The 13184-nt window shown below is 39.2% G+C and overlaps 1 protein-coding gene across 3 annotated transcripts; it reads right to left on the reverse strand.

Moving 5' to 3' along the window:
* Positions 1-1669: 1669 nt before the first annotated feature.
* smpx (small muscle protein X-linked) lies at positions 1670-12511 on the reverse strand. Of its 3 annotated transcripts, XM_046370867.1 has the most exons (6): positions 12418-12511; positions 12187-12310; positions 8927-8986; positions 5591-5677; positions 4807-4959; positions 1670-2364 (listed from the first exon to the last, which is right to left on the reverse strand). In XM_046370867.1, the coding sequence occupies exons 3-5, from the start codon at positions 8960-8962 to the stop codon at positions 4810-4812; spliced, it is 273 nt and encodes a 90-aa protein (XP_046226823.1). In that variant the 5' UTR covers positions 8963-8986; positions 12187-12310; positions 12418-12511; the 3' UTR covers positions 1670-2364; positions 4807-4809. The 3 variants fall into 3 exon arrangements, with proteins under 3 accessions (XP_046226823.1, XP_046226824.1, XP_046226822.1); XM_046370868.1 differs by lacking the exons at positions 12187-12310; positions 12418-12511 and adding an exon at positions 11864-11991; XM_046370866.1 differs by lacking the exons at positions 12187-12310; positions 12418-12511 and adding an exon at positions 11367-11518.
* Positions 12512-13184: the final 673 nt, after the last annotated feature.

Consider the following 13184-nt stretch of genomic DNA (forward strand, 5'->3'; position numbering starts at 1 on the left):
TTTTTAGTATCAGGTTCGAAGTCATCCAGCTTGTTTACGGGCGTCTGATTAATGTCGGGCTACTGTTTGAGTGTGTGCTACTGTCTGTCTGATACACAAACTTACACAAGCACACACACACAAAAACAGCATCGCTTTATTGCACACTTACAAGTTCTTGCAGTGTTCTCTGCAACGCGCATTTTGTTGTGAGTTATGATCGTCGTCTCTGACTGTCGAGAGGTGATGATCATAGATGCTGATTTGCTCTGAGAGATGAGTGTGTCTCTCTCTGTGTTTATGTGTGTGGGCGGGTGTGTTTATTTTATGGAAGAGTTACAGTAGTTCAAAATTCAGCACGAAGGCTACTCACAAAGAGAAAAAAAACAGACTCACGCTTTTTTGAAACTGCAGAGCGTTTTTAATCTTTCCCACACAATGTCAAATTCTCCCGTACGGTTGTTAAAACTCCAGCAGCGTTTCTCTCTCGGCTGAGTATTCCATCGTGACCCGATGGAGGCTAAACTTAGCTACAGCTGCTCTGTGTGTGTTTTTGAATGTGTGCAAGAGGACATGTGATGTGATGATGGATGCGTGCTGTAGCGGCGGAGGGATGTGGGGGGTATCTGGGCTAGTGGTGTTTGGGTCCATTCCTTCTTGAAACAGTTGGAGGTTTAGGTCAGGATCAAAGTGACCCAAGGCGCAAAGATACCTTTGACTCCTCCCTAAAAATCAAGGACGAACCATTAAATATGCGCATAATAAAGGAGTTATTTTTGTCATGTGTATCATGTGAAAAGTGCCCCGAAAAGTCTTTCTGAGCTGCAATTTCTATAATGGAAAAGTTTTAATTTGCTTTTGTCAGTTTTCAGAGTTATTTAATTTTGTCTGAATTGAGTGTTTTTTTTATATCAGCAAATGCATTGTGTCACACATTATTCGCTGTCAGTCCTGACACCTGCAGGAGAAAATGGATGTCCCGGCCACTAAATAATCCCTTTTAAATATGTCATCTTAAAAACGTTACTGTCATGCCCTGTCTTCTAAATTGCAACGTCTTTGTTCGTCATCTTCATGGCAAAGATGATATATTTTTTATGAAAGGACAAGGGAGCAAGACCGATAGTCTGCAGTCACAATAACAGTTCTGCGAGGCTATACTTAAACTAACACACAGTGGTAATGGTATCACGCTGATGTTGAGCAAGCACAATGTTAACCATGTAACATTTGCCAATAAACACGAACAGCTTAGGTTGATAGGAATTTCATTAGCTTTGTATTTGGCAATGAGCCGAAATCTTGAACAATGATGGCGTTGCAGGAAAAATAGAAGGATATATCATCTGGAAATCAGGAATTCATGCATGAAATTTTGCGTTCACATCCGTCTTGTTCATATTGAGATATTTTATGGGTAAGTGAAAAATTTAGAGGAAAATCAGAAGAAAATTCATGGTATCTGCAAATTCAGTATTAGCCGTGGATATCTGTTGTGCTGTTGAGATATTTCAGTCTGGACCAAAGTGGTCCACGATCCACAGAGCCATGCCCAAAAAGTTACAAATGTTCTAATTACAGGAAACCGGTATTTCAAAATAATTTGGAAAATTAAAAGAAATAATAATTAAAAAGACAACCACTATTCTTCTTTAGTGTAACAGTACATGTAGCCAGTGATAAACAGCACAATTTGTGATTTTTAGAACCACCTTCATTTATTACAATACCCCACCACCACCACCAAAAAAGTGAACCAATTGAACTGAAATTCCATCAGAAATTAAAAATTAATATTAAAACATTTAGAAATCAATCATTTAATAGAAAGACTGTAAATCACCGTTGAATAGTTTGACAGTAAAGGAAAAAGAAGCATCTTCAAGTCACAGAATTAGAAGTGGAGTCACACTTGTGCTTTTTGTGAAGTGGGTTCATTCTTAAAGGTCGATAAAAGTCCGTCTCAGCCTGCGATTTCAGAATTAAAAATACCACCAGAACAAATATAGCAAAGAACACACTGTTATTGCAATACAACTCACTTGCACATACGAGTCCAAGTAAAGTGGAGTCTTATCTGCAGCAGAATCAAATTAGAATATCTCGCTTTACTTGACAGCGCTTAACTCTTGGTACAAATTATATTTGGATTTAGTGTCAAAACAATCTCAAATGAGATGGTGAGATAAATATAGATAGTTTTAGTGTTTCAATCTATTAGCGTACTGACTGAGGGAGAGCTTATGGATTCCTGCTTCTTGGTGGACGTTGGCTTCACAGAAAGCTGCTGCATTGCTGAACATGCTGGAAGTATGCTAATTGTCAGTGGCAGTGGGCAAGACTGTGTGAAGATTATCTGCCTTCCTCTTCGCCTGGCTAGGACTCCTGCAGGAAGAAGACAAAGATACCATGAGGGATTTCCACCATCTGCTATCAGTGCACTCAGAACTGCTGACCCCTCAGAGTAAGCAGAAGGGCCAGGATGACAAGAAGGCCAAGTCACAGTATTCACTATCAAGAAATACAGGATCTGGTTGATCCATCACCTGCTTTCTCTCTGTACTTATCTCTCTCTCTTGACCTTTTTTTTTCTCTCTGTCTTGATCTCCCTCACAGTCTGACACATTTTCCGCTATTTCCTTCAGAAAGACTCAAGTATTAGTCATACAAACACTTCTCAGATGCAGCGCAGGTCTTCAGTCTTAAGTGAACCTTTGTGGATGGAGCTTCAGATGGAGCTACAGTTGGTTGTGCTTAGCTGATGCTACACTGAAGCCCAGTGAAGTATACGAATACAAGAAATGAGAGAGAGAGGCAAATATGCAAGGCTTTCATTGGTCTGCTAGAAAAATTGCAGTCACATGCTTTATTGTCTGCAGCAAATTAATGTACTCTTTTATTTTGTACTAACATAAAGTGATTTATTATTTGTTCAAAAGCAAGTGGACACCCCTATTCATATACTATACTTTTGGTTACTTTTAGACTAAGGCTAGATGCCTTTGCTACAACAAAGAGTGATATTTTATAGTACACAAACTCAGGTCTATAAAGAAATGGAAATCTTTCTCCAGAATCACTCTTTAAGCCTTAATTTTCAGCTTTCTGAAATGTAACTTAGGATGACATTCATTTATTGCAGATCTATTTCTCTGTGCATTGTGGGAAAAAGAGTGTCCTTCAGAAGTACACAAAGAAATGAGATAGATGCAGTATGCTGCTGTTTTTAGTCATTCTGCCACTTTCTGCCAGTGCAAGTGCACACTGCTCAGAAAAAAACTTGTGTGTATATATGTATCATTTTTCCTGCATCGGAGAGGCATGTTTATAACTAAAAGCCAGATTCTGCTTCTCTCTCTCATTTATATCCTACACATCATGCCCACATTTGGGCAGGGCAGAGCAGCCACAGTGTTTGGATATTGTGGTTTCTGTGTCCCGCTGAGAAAGTCAGAGCACAGACTGCCCCTCAGTGCTAACACACATTTTCTAAAACACACACACACACACTTCTATAATGTATAAATATAGAGCCTGACTCAACCTCTCCAGCCCACACACAGAGGCATCAACACACATGCCGCTTCAAAAAAAAAAAAAAAAAAAAGTAAAGAAAAGAAAAGCTGTACAGCCCACACTGACCCCTGGTGGTGAACTACAGCCACTGCAAGTAATTGCTGTGGAGTTGCTGTGCGATGACATCCAGGATCTCGGCTTTTATCAGGCCGAAACAAAGACATAATGAAACTACCATTGCTTTCTAATAGTGTCTTGTTAGGTTTGCGTGTATAAAAAAACCTACAACAACAGCAAAATTTCCTTTACACACAACTGCATTAGGTCTGCCTGGTATTAGCAGTTTTAGTTAAGAAGAAGAAGTAAGGAATACATCTGAATACATCCTCCACCACTGCACAAAAGCTACTCTATCTCTGTATATAGACCTGCATTAGTAGAGTTAGATATTTATAATTTTGAGGTTCGTAGACTAGATTTGCATCATTCACAAAGCACTGATGACTCAGTTTCTAAACTCATCTTTGTGCTTTCTTGTCGTAGTTTGGTTCTGATTTGCATTTTCCCCTTTGAACCCTTTTAGCCAGACAATGCCTGTACTGCACAACACTCAAAACAGGTGTGTCATACATTTCCAAATAAGATTTTATCATGAAGGATCGGTGGAAAATTTTGTCTGTCCAAATAATGGTTTTTTAATATACATACAAATTACCTGTTGATGATACACACCTGCACAGTCTAATGCTGTACAGAACAAGAAGCCATCAGCAAAATCCTACATTTGTGAAGGGGAAAATGTTTAAAATGTTCAGACTATTGACAGTATGCAAAAATTACTTAACAAATTCATGTAAAATTGGGAGGTCCTCTTAAACAGCTCAAAAAACAACATTGCTTGATCACTTTGTGACTTTTCAAAATTTCATTAAAACTTTGTTCAAGTTAAGTTCACATAAATAAGTTCACAATATCAGACAACATACTATACATGTCTATGAATCACTTCTTTGAACCTAAAAATGTCAAAATATTTCTTCATTTAATGTAATAATGCTTTATCATGAGTTTCTCCAAATATGCAAGCCCAGTTTTTGGCAAAGGGGAGCGTTACCAATCTGCTATGCTTTGTTGCTTTTTTAATGAGATCAGAAGAGAAGAAAAGATATTTCAAGGAATAAAAATGGTTTCCATTTTTGTTTCAAATTTACAAGTTATTACTTTCACAAATAAAGCAGTGGGATCTGTGCCACCCCAAAACAGTGAGAAAGAGAATATTCAGGTATGTTTCATACAACTATGATCACCTACATGTTAATCTTTAGTGACCCATCGTAGTTCACTCTTGACGTTCTGCAGCTCTGATAGGTTAACAGCAGGACCTGGCAGCTTCACCGCACCAGGCAATGCCTTCTTCTCATCCGGCGTCTGGGCAGCAGCGCTGGGCTGGTCTGGTGAATGAGCCTGAGGAATTATTATTATTGTTGTTGTTGTTATTATGTGGGTGGAGATTAATTTCCTGACTATTTGCAAAATTCAGTTAAAGTTGCTTGATCAAAATTGCAAATCCCAAGACAATATCAAGATATGATTACAATTTAGTGCTAACGTTAGTCAGCTAACAGTCAGAGCTTGTTGTAGGCTATTTGATGATTTTGTGTCTGATAACAAAGTAACCATACTGTTACGTTTTTATCCTGAGCAAGACGGAGTTAAAAAAAAGAAAAATTAAAATATACTGGAAATATGGATATTAATTTATATTTTTTACCTATACATTTACATTTTCTAAAATTCACTAAATCAAACACTGACAGTAACAACAAAGTGTTGTTTCAGGGAATATATTAACCTATAAAAGAATGTGTTTCACATCTTCAGCAAGTTTTAACGTTATGTTACCATGTTGTAGTTTTTAAGTAACTGTGAAAAGTAGGCTATTTCTTTCATGCCTAAGCAACAAAAGAAGAAATATTTCGCTTTGTTTATACCTGGACTCCCCAAATGTGATTTGCACATAAAAGTTAATATTGTCTATGCCAAATTTGCTTTCACTTTCTTGTGTGTATGTGTGTGTGTGTGTGTGTTGGCTCACCTCTTCTGTGTCTACTGTCTCCTCTCTCCTCTTGACAGGATGTCCCGCCCCTGGACGCAGAGCTCCCATCGGGATGTTCAAATTAGCCTGACGGATAACAAGAACTGCCAATGAGATACGTTCAGCTTAAGCAAATATAGTTTTCTGTCTCTGTAGCTCTATGTGTGTGTGTGTCTGCGTGTACTCCTGCTGTTTCCTCAAAATCCCTTGATTATGACCACTACTTCCCGGTGATCAGCGTGTCCCTAAAAGGGCGTTGTGTCTTTATGAAAATAGGGGCACACACACACACACACACACACACACACACACACACACACACACACACAGATCTTAGAGACCTGCCTGCTAACTTGATGTTCTACTACTGCCTGCCCTTACCTCCAGTAACCTTGACTTGATGTGTTTTGCATTTTACTGTACTGTAATGTATTGTATATATGCTCATATTGTACAGCTGTACAGAAAGAGAGAGTGTGGCATGTGTCACAGAGGAAGCTGGTTTTATTTTTTCCCAGACATTAAGGTTTAAAAATTGGACCTGATTTACAGCATGTTTGCTAAGATTTGTATCACTGTAATGTTGCTTTGGCTGACATTGTTTAATGTCTTAGGCTTAGCATGCTGTTAGCAATCATATTCTGACATTCCACCGGGAACAACTAAAGGTTAAAGGAATGTCGCACCTTGAAAAGTCATTCATAGTTTGACATTTTAGGAAACGCGCTTATTTGCTTTCTTGTCAGGGGAAAGATGAAAGGACGATGAACTTCGCATAAAGGCTGTTAACAAGGGGAAGCAACTTGCCTAACTCTAACCCAAGTTTATATAAATGCACCTTTAAAACTCATTAACTAATAACTTCTTTGATGTGTGCACAAAAAAAACAAACAAACAAACAAAAAAAAAACTCTGGATAGAGCCAGGCTAGCTGTTCACAGTCTGTATGCGAAGCTAAGATAATTGTCTCCTAGCTAAGCTAATTGTGTCCTGGCTCAAGCTGCATGTACAGACATATGAGAGTGACATTGATCTTTTCATTTCACTGTTTGAAAAAAAGTGAATAAGCATCCCCTTTTCGCAGGAAAGTGAAGATTGAACTCTTATTTTGTTATAACTTTGTTTGCAGTAAAACCAAAACACACAGAAAGAGAGTCCTCGAACAATTTCATGGGCGCCCTCCTACATAATTAAAGGGCCATACAAGTTTGTTTGCAAGTCATAGTTCTTTAAACAGAAAAGTCCTGATGATCGTGCAACTTCACCATGGTGGATCACTAATTTAGCAGCAGAATGGAAACTACTGGATGGAGCAGTAAAAAAAGAAAATCTACATTCAAATGTCTTGAGCACAGCTGTTATGTAAAGTGATTTGTACTGTCCTAAATGATCTGCAAACAGACTATGCAGCATACCTCAAGTGTTTTGTGGCTAAAGATTTGCACTGAGGACGTAAATATTTACTTCGTTATCATCTTTATTCTTTTCACTAAATGATGCAAACTGATAATTCATACTAATAACTCTGCTTTACTATTTTAGTTAGAGCAATGTTTGTGAAGGATATGTTTTAGAGAAGTAAATACTGGACTTTGGCACCCATACTTGTAACATCTGGCCACAACGTGCCTCAGTTGTGCAGCATTTGGAGAAATTCAGTGGATGTTTTATGTTCTCTTTTTGGAGTCTAAGACAGATAGTGCTGGGTATTAATCTGGAGGGAGGCTGAAAAAGAACAATAATATAAGTGGCTAAATGCTGATCAGTCATACAAATTGTAACATGGTTTCAACTCTGGAAAAATCATTTTAGCGTAGTCTGAAGGTGAACTAATCCTTTAAAGCTCACCTTTTAAGTAAACCTGCTGAAAGTGTTTTTTTGAACATGAAGAGGGCCAGCAGGGTGGGGGTTGTCTTTCATTCAGTCAACCAATGCAAGATTTGTCCCTAATTACTTTTAGGCTGCAACGTGAGATCACCACCACTGATCAAAAACCTTTTATCATTAATGGTATTGTGGGGTAAATTTGTAGACTGTAACAACCATTGCAGCAGCAAACCAACACAGTTTTTTTATGTTATAGTTGCTGGGTATAAAAGACAGGGTGTCCACTGTAAAAGGCTGCAACGTACTGTTAAAGGTCCATGTTGGTGTCTGTGCAAAATTTAGTCTTTTAACCAGTAGCCAGAGGTAATTAACTAATTACTTAAGCATTTTCAAAAGCATAACAATAGTTTTTTTTTATTGATTGATTTCCTGCTTTCCAATAATGTCTTGAAAGATGTATTATTCAGTGACAGTTACTTTATTCAACTGTAGTTTTAGGATTTACTCAGTATTACATCACCAGCAAGAAGCAAAGGCTGAAGTTCGCCATCTTGGAACTTGGATTTTGCAGCTATATTAAACACAGTAAGCGAGGCCTTATTTTGCTGCATTGCATGGAACAACATGAATTGATTTTCTCTGATGATTAAATGGAAATGTAATGTGTCTGGAAAACAAGAATTTAGTTTAACAAAGATGTGGGATGCTTTTGAAAATATGGAAAGATAAAGAGTAATTACACACACATCCACTAGGTGTGAGACTTTCAGGAAAACAGTGTGACCGAAGAAAAGTAGTGCCTGCACACTCACCCCATACCACAAAATTCTAATCAAGAAAGACCAAACAGATAAAAACTAGGCCACTGACTTGCAACTCTGAACTTTTTTGATGAAAATGATTATTTCTAATGTAAAGCTGTGCTAACATGAAATTGATGCTGTAACAGTGAGACGGAGACAAAAAGAAGAACCTCATGTTTGTACTGTAGTGGTGTCCTCTGTCCACATGCCTCTCCCATGGTTAGACATGACAACGAGCACAATGACAAGAGAGATGATGGGAGGAAACCCTCGCTGACATGCTCTCACAAAGCCATCATAACAGAAACGCACCCACACACACATTTACAGAAACACACAGAGTGATACAGACAACTCCTCATCCTTTGCCTCGCTATAACTCTGCACTAACAAAGGCTTGATACTGTATGCACAGTCTGAACTCTGTAGTTGCCTTTGCCAATAAATACTTAAATGTGGAAAGTGTTGTCGTCTGGAATCTTTTTTTCTAACAGGAGTTATCATCCCATTCAGTCAAAGCTTTAATCTAATTTTATTTTTGCAGTCCCTTGTTTAAAATTACAAGGGCACAAAATCAAACCAATGTCAGTGTTATCGCCTAATTATGTCCACAGTACGACCACAAAACTTTGACGTTACACATAAAATTCAATGCAGAATACACATCCATATTTTACTGTGCAATTTATTTATTTATTTTTTTTACCTGAAGGGCCTTGACGTTGGATGAAGGTTTGGACATAATCCCCCCGGTAAGTCCACTAACCTACAGGAAGCACAGATGACAAACATTCAGCTGTGTGTGTTTGTGTGTGTGCGTGTGTGTGTGTCCCTGTCGGGGACACTGGGACACTCTTTCTGTGGTTTTCAGGGCCTGGGATAGCATTTCAGTTGCTTAGCGACTCTTACAGAAAGAAGCAGGTAGAGGAACTGTTCTCTGAATCATTCATGAGAGAGAGACAGAGAGACAGTGAGGAAAGTCAAAATAAAACTATGTGACAGTGCTGTAGTTTTAGTTGTGGGAGAGAGCCTTTGCATTGTGTATAATGACATATTTCCTTGTTGCAGGAAATGAAAATCTACATGCATTCTTCTTCTGGTATCCAGGTAGATGATTCCTAACAAGACATAGGGCCAAATTTTGTCCAACTCTAAGAATCTAATCTAAGAACCTATTGTTTCAAAAACTCCTAATAATTTCAAACGGTAACTACGCTGTAAATGAGTGGGGAGAATCTTCAATTTGTGGTGTTTTCTAATGTGTCTCCTAATGATTTAAAGGTTTTTGATGAGGTTGCCATATTGTGGCATAATAACAACAGCATTGTCTTCAGCATTGAAACTGTAATATATAACAATATGCAATCTCAAAATATGTGCTAGAGTAAGTTATCAGAAATGACACTGGTCTAAACTGATTTCTTGTAAATCATTTTGCCCCCATCCTCCTCATTTTATTTCAGCTTGATGTCGGTTATTTTCTACTTCTACTCCCTTGCTTTTGCTGTTTAGCAGATCAACGCTGACCTGAGTGGCTCTTAATCATAGAAGTTTCCATGGCCTATTTATCTTATCTATGAGTGGCTCACAGCAGATGACCAAAGAAATAGAGTGAGTCCCCAGTCCTCCAGCTGCTGCTGCTGCTGCCTTCGGTGGCAGTTAGATACGGTTTCCAGGGTGCTGTTTGTGCAACAACATACACTAAGAGCTTTTATGTCCTTGACATGAGATCCAAAGCCTGGGTGTCCCAAAATACACAAGCACAGACACACAAACATGCTATTGCTTACACAAAGGGCTGATATTTATGCTGGCTATGAGTAGCAGCTGCCCTCTGATGCCACACTGCAGAGCCTGTCAAAGCCCTTTCACTTTCACACATGCTTTACACGCATAGCTCTACCCTGTCGCTCACACAGACACACACCCTTGACCACAGGTACAATTATTCCTCATGCTTTAAATTATTCAAATCTTCAAACACTGAATCCCTTTAAACCTCTGTGCAGACACCTATTGTAAAAATGCATGTCATTTATTACTGTATTTCTAATACAGTATGTTGTCCTTTATGCCATAGACCTCTTGTTCTTCAAAAACACATAAATAATCTATAATGTTGCTTTGTAAAACAACACATTTTTGTGGCCTATTTTTTATGGAATAATTTGTTATTTTGGGAAGCTTTCTTGCTAAGATGTTGATATCATTTTAATACATAGGCTATGCTCAATATGAAGCCTTAATTACACGAGCCCCCAGGAGCAGCAACAAGCTTAGAAGACAATATGACCTAGTGGCCAAACCATGTACGATGTCACCGACACACACTGACCCAAATAGACTTTTTCCCATAACCTTTCATTGTGAAGGAAGTGGACAGTAGATGAATGATTTTGAGAGTCAAAATCCCCTGCTATCAGCTTCAAATATATCATATAATATTGTATTACTATTTCATCCATTCAGTCCAATAATATTTGTTAAGTTAAATAATAATTTTATCACCATTCAAGCTAAGTGGCTCAACCGGAAGTTAGCAGCTCAGCAGGCTGAAGTGTCCAGTGCGCATTCTCTATGGGCTGCACAATACAGAAGCTTAGGTGGAAGATACGGGTAATATTATATCCATGAGGTCAAACTTTTTTGGCTTCGTGTGCCAGGGGGACAAGAAGCAACATATGAATCAGCAGGGTCCCAGCCGCCAACACTGTATCCAGATATTCCCCTCGTTCAGCCATGACAGTACAGCAGTTGATTATCTTATTTTAGCATAAAGACTGGGACCTGTCCAAAGGCAGCAAAATCAGACCTCCAAGCTCTAAGACATTATTTTCTGTTGATGAGTTGGTACAAATATTGAAGTGTAAAAACATGTTGTGGTTTTATGTAAGTTTATATGCTGTACTGCCGAAAGCTAATAATCTCCAGGCTTTGCCTTCATATTTATTATACAGACATGAGACTGATGTCTTCTCTTCATTTAACTCACAAAAAGGCAAGGTTTTGCACTTCAGTGACAGGGAGGCAAATGTGAAAGTACTGACAGACAGACTAAGATTTGTTTGTTGCATGGCAGGAGGTAGGAGAGCATGCACACAGACACACACACACACACACACATAAACAAATCAGATGTAACTCACCTGTTGATGGCACACTACTGTATTGTGTTTTATACACGCTTGGACTTCTCTCTGCTCTCACTTATGCTTTCTATCCATCTCTTCATCTATCAACTCTTCATCTGTTTCTTTTACTTTCTCTTTTCTTCTCCTCTCCGCCCTCTCTCTCTCTCTCTCTCTCTCCCTGTCTCTCTGTCGCTCTCGTAAGTGGTAGAAGGATTCCTCTCGTATCTAGGATTTGTTCTCACTATAAATAGACGAGCGATACACAGAGGGGACCTGCTTTCTATCCGTACACACACTCTGAGACACACAGGGACACACACAGAGACGGACCAAAACATTGTCAAACAGCAGCGCCGAGCACTTGGATCTCTTTAGCCTGGGCGTCTTTTTAAAGTTTTTCTGCTCAAATTCGCATTGTAAATGTTGATATGACTAAAATAATTTAACTGTAAGGTGAAACTTCATTCAGAAAGTTGACCATTGAAGCATGCAACACAAAACTGTCTACGTACGCGAGATTCAGAAATGTTCCAGTGAGGAAAAAGAAATTGTGGTCATTTTCCTTGCTTCATCTTCATCAAATGCTGACCCTTAAGTCTTCAAAACAGCTCTTCTAATCTTAGTGATTAAAGTGGCACTGCCCTATTTATGTTCTGACACTCAGACACACACACACACAGTGGTACACGCATGGTGGTGATGCTGATATATCTACATTTATATTATGATGCGCATCCACAGGCCCAGAGAGGAAACTATGATCTCACAGTGTTAAAGGTGTGTGTGAGCATGTGTGTGTGTGTGTGTGTGTGTGTGTGTGTATGTGCTCTCTTACCTCCTGCCGTGCGTGGCTGCTCTGCCCTGCCTGCGCTCTCTCTGAGGTCCTCTTCGGCTACCTGACCTGTTTCCGCTCGTCCCGATTGGCTTGGAGACAAACGAAACTCCTCCCTGAGAGGAATCTGACCCATCATGTGAAAATGAGTTTTCAACTCGTATGTGTGTGTGTATGTGTGTGTGGTTTACATCAGTTCCTATGTATCTGAAGGCTGTGTGTGTTTCCACCTACCTTTCTCGCAGTATTTTACTCAACCTTTCCTCACATGAGGTTGTCCTCCTTCGTTACATCAAACCCCAGCGATCCCTTTCAGTCTCACCTCTGAAACTAATCTACTGTGTGCCCAGGTAGTAAAATGAACAGACTCAAACTGTAGGCTTGTCATATATTTCATACTATGCAAATACAACCCACACACACACACACACACACACACACACACACACACACACTGGTCTCACGTGTTGGCAAAAGCAGCCCTTACCTGTTACTGATAAACCCCTTCATCACTGAATGTTTATTGTATTTGTCATTCTTTTGATGAATCTTGCGGTATTGCTTGTTGGGCTGTGGGTGTTCTAGCAGGAGATAAAATGAGTATACACTTCTATAAGATGAGTGGATGCCTGTAATGTCTGTTGACCTACAGGAAAGCTACAAAGGATCTAAAAACATAACATACAGCTGCATTCTCACACAAGTGCTTCCTGACAACTCACAGAAAGGGCGTGGGCCTGCCCCTCCTCCCTCATGTGGGGCGTCTTCATCAGCTTCCTCACAGGGGCCCACAGCTCAGTTTTTCCCTGTGGCCCACGCCAGAAGTAAATCCAGCCATGTCAATATGAGGGCAAGAAGATTATTATTATTATTAGAAATTCTTAATTAATTTCTAGTTAGCAGGAAACGGGAAGGGGAAACAAAACATAAATAAAACATTACTACTGAGGCAGCGTCGATATGGAAGGCATCCACAAACACGTCTTTATTGACAAGCAGTT

The sequence above is a fragment of the Scatophagus argus genome, chromosome 18, assembly GCF_020382885.2.
Source record: "Scatophagus argus isolate fScaArg1 chromosome 18, fScaArg1.pri, whole genome shotgun sequence".
In the NCBI taxonomy this organism is placed as follows: Eukaryota; Metazoa; Chordata; class Actinopteri; family Scatophagidae; genus Scatophagus; species Scatophagus argus.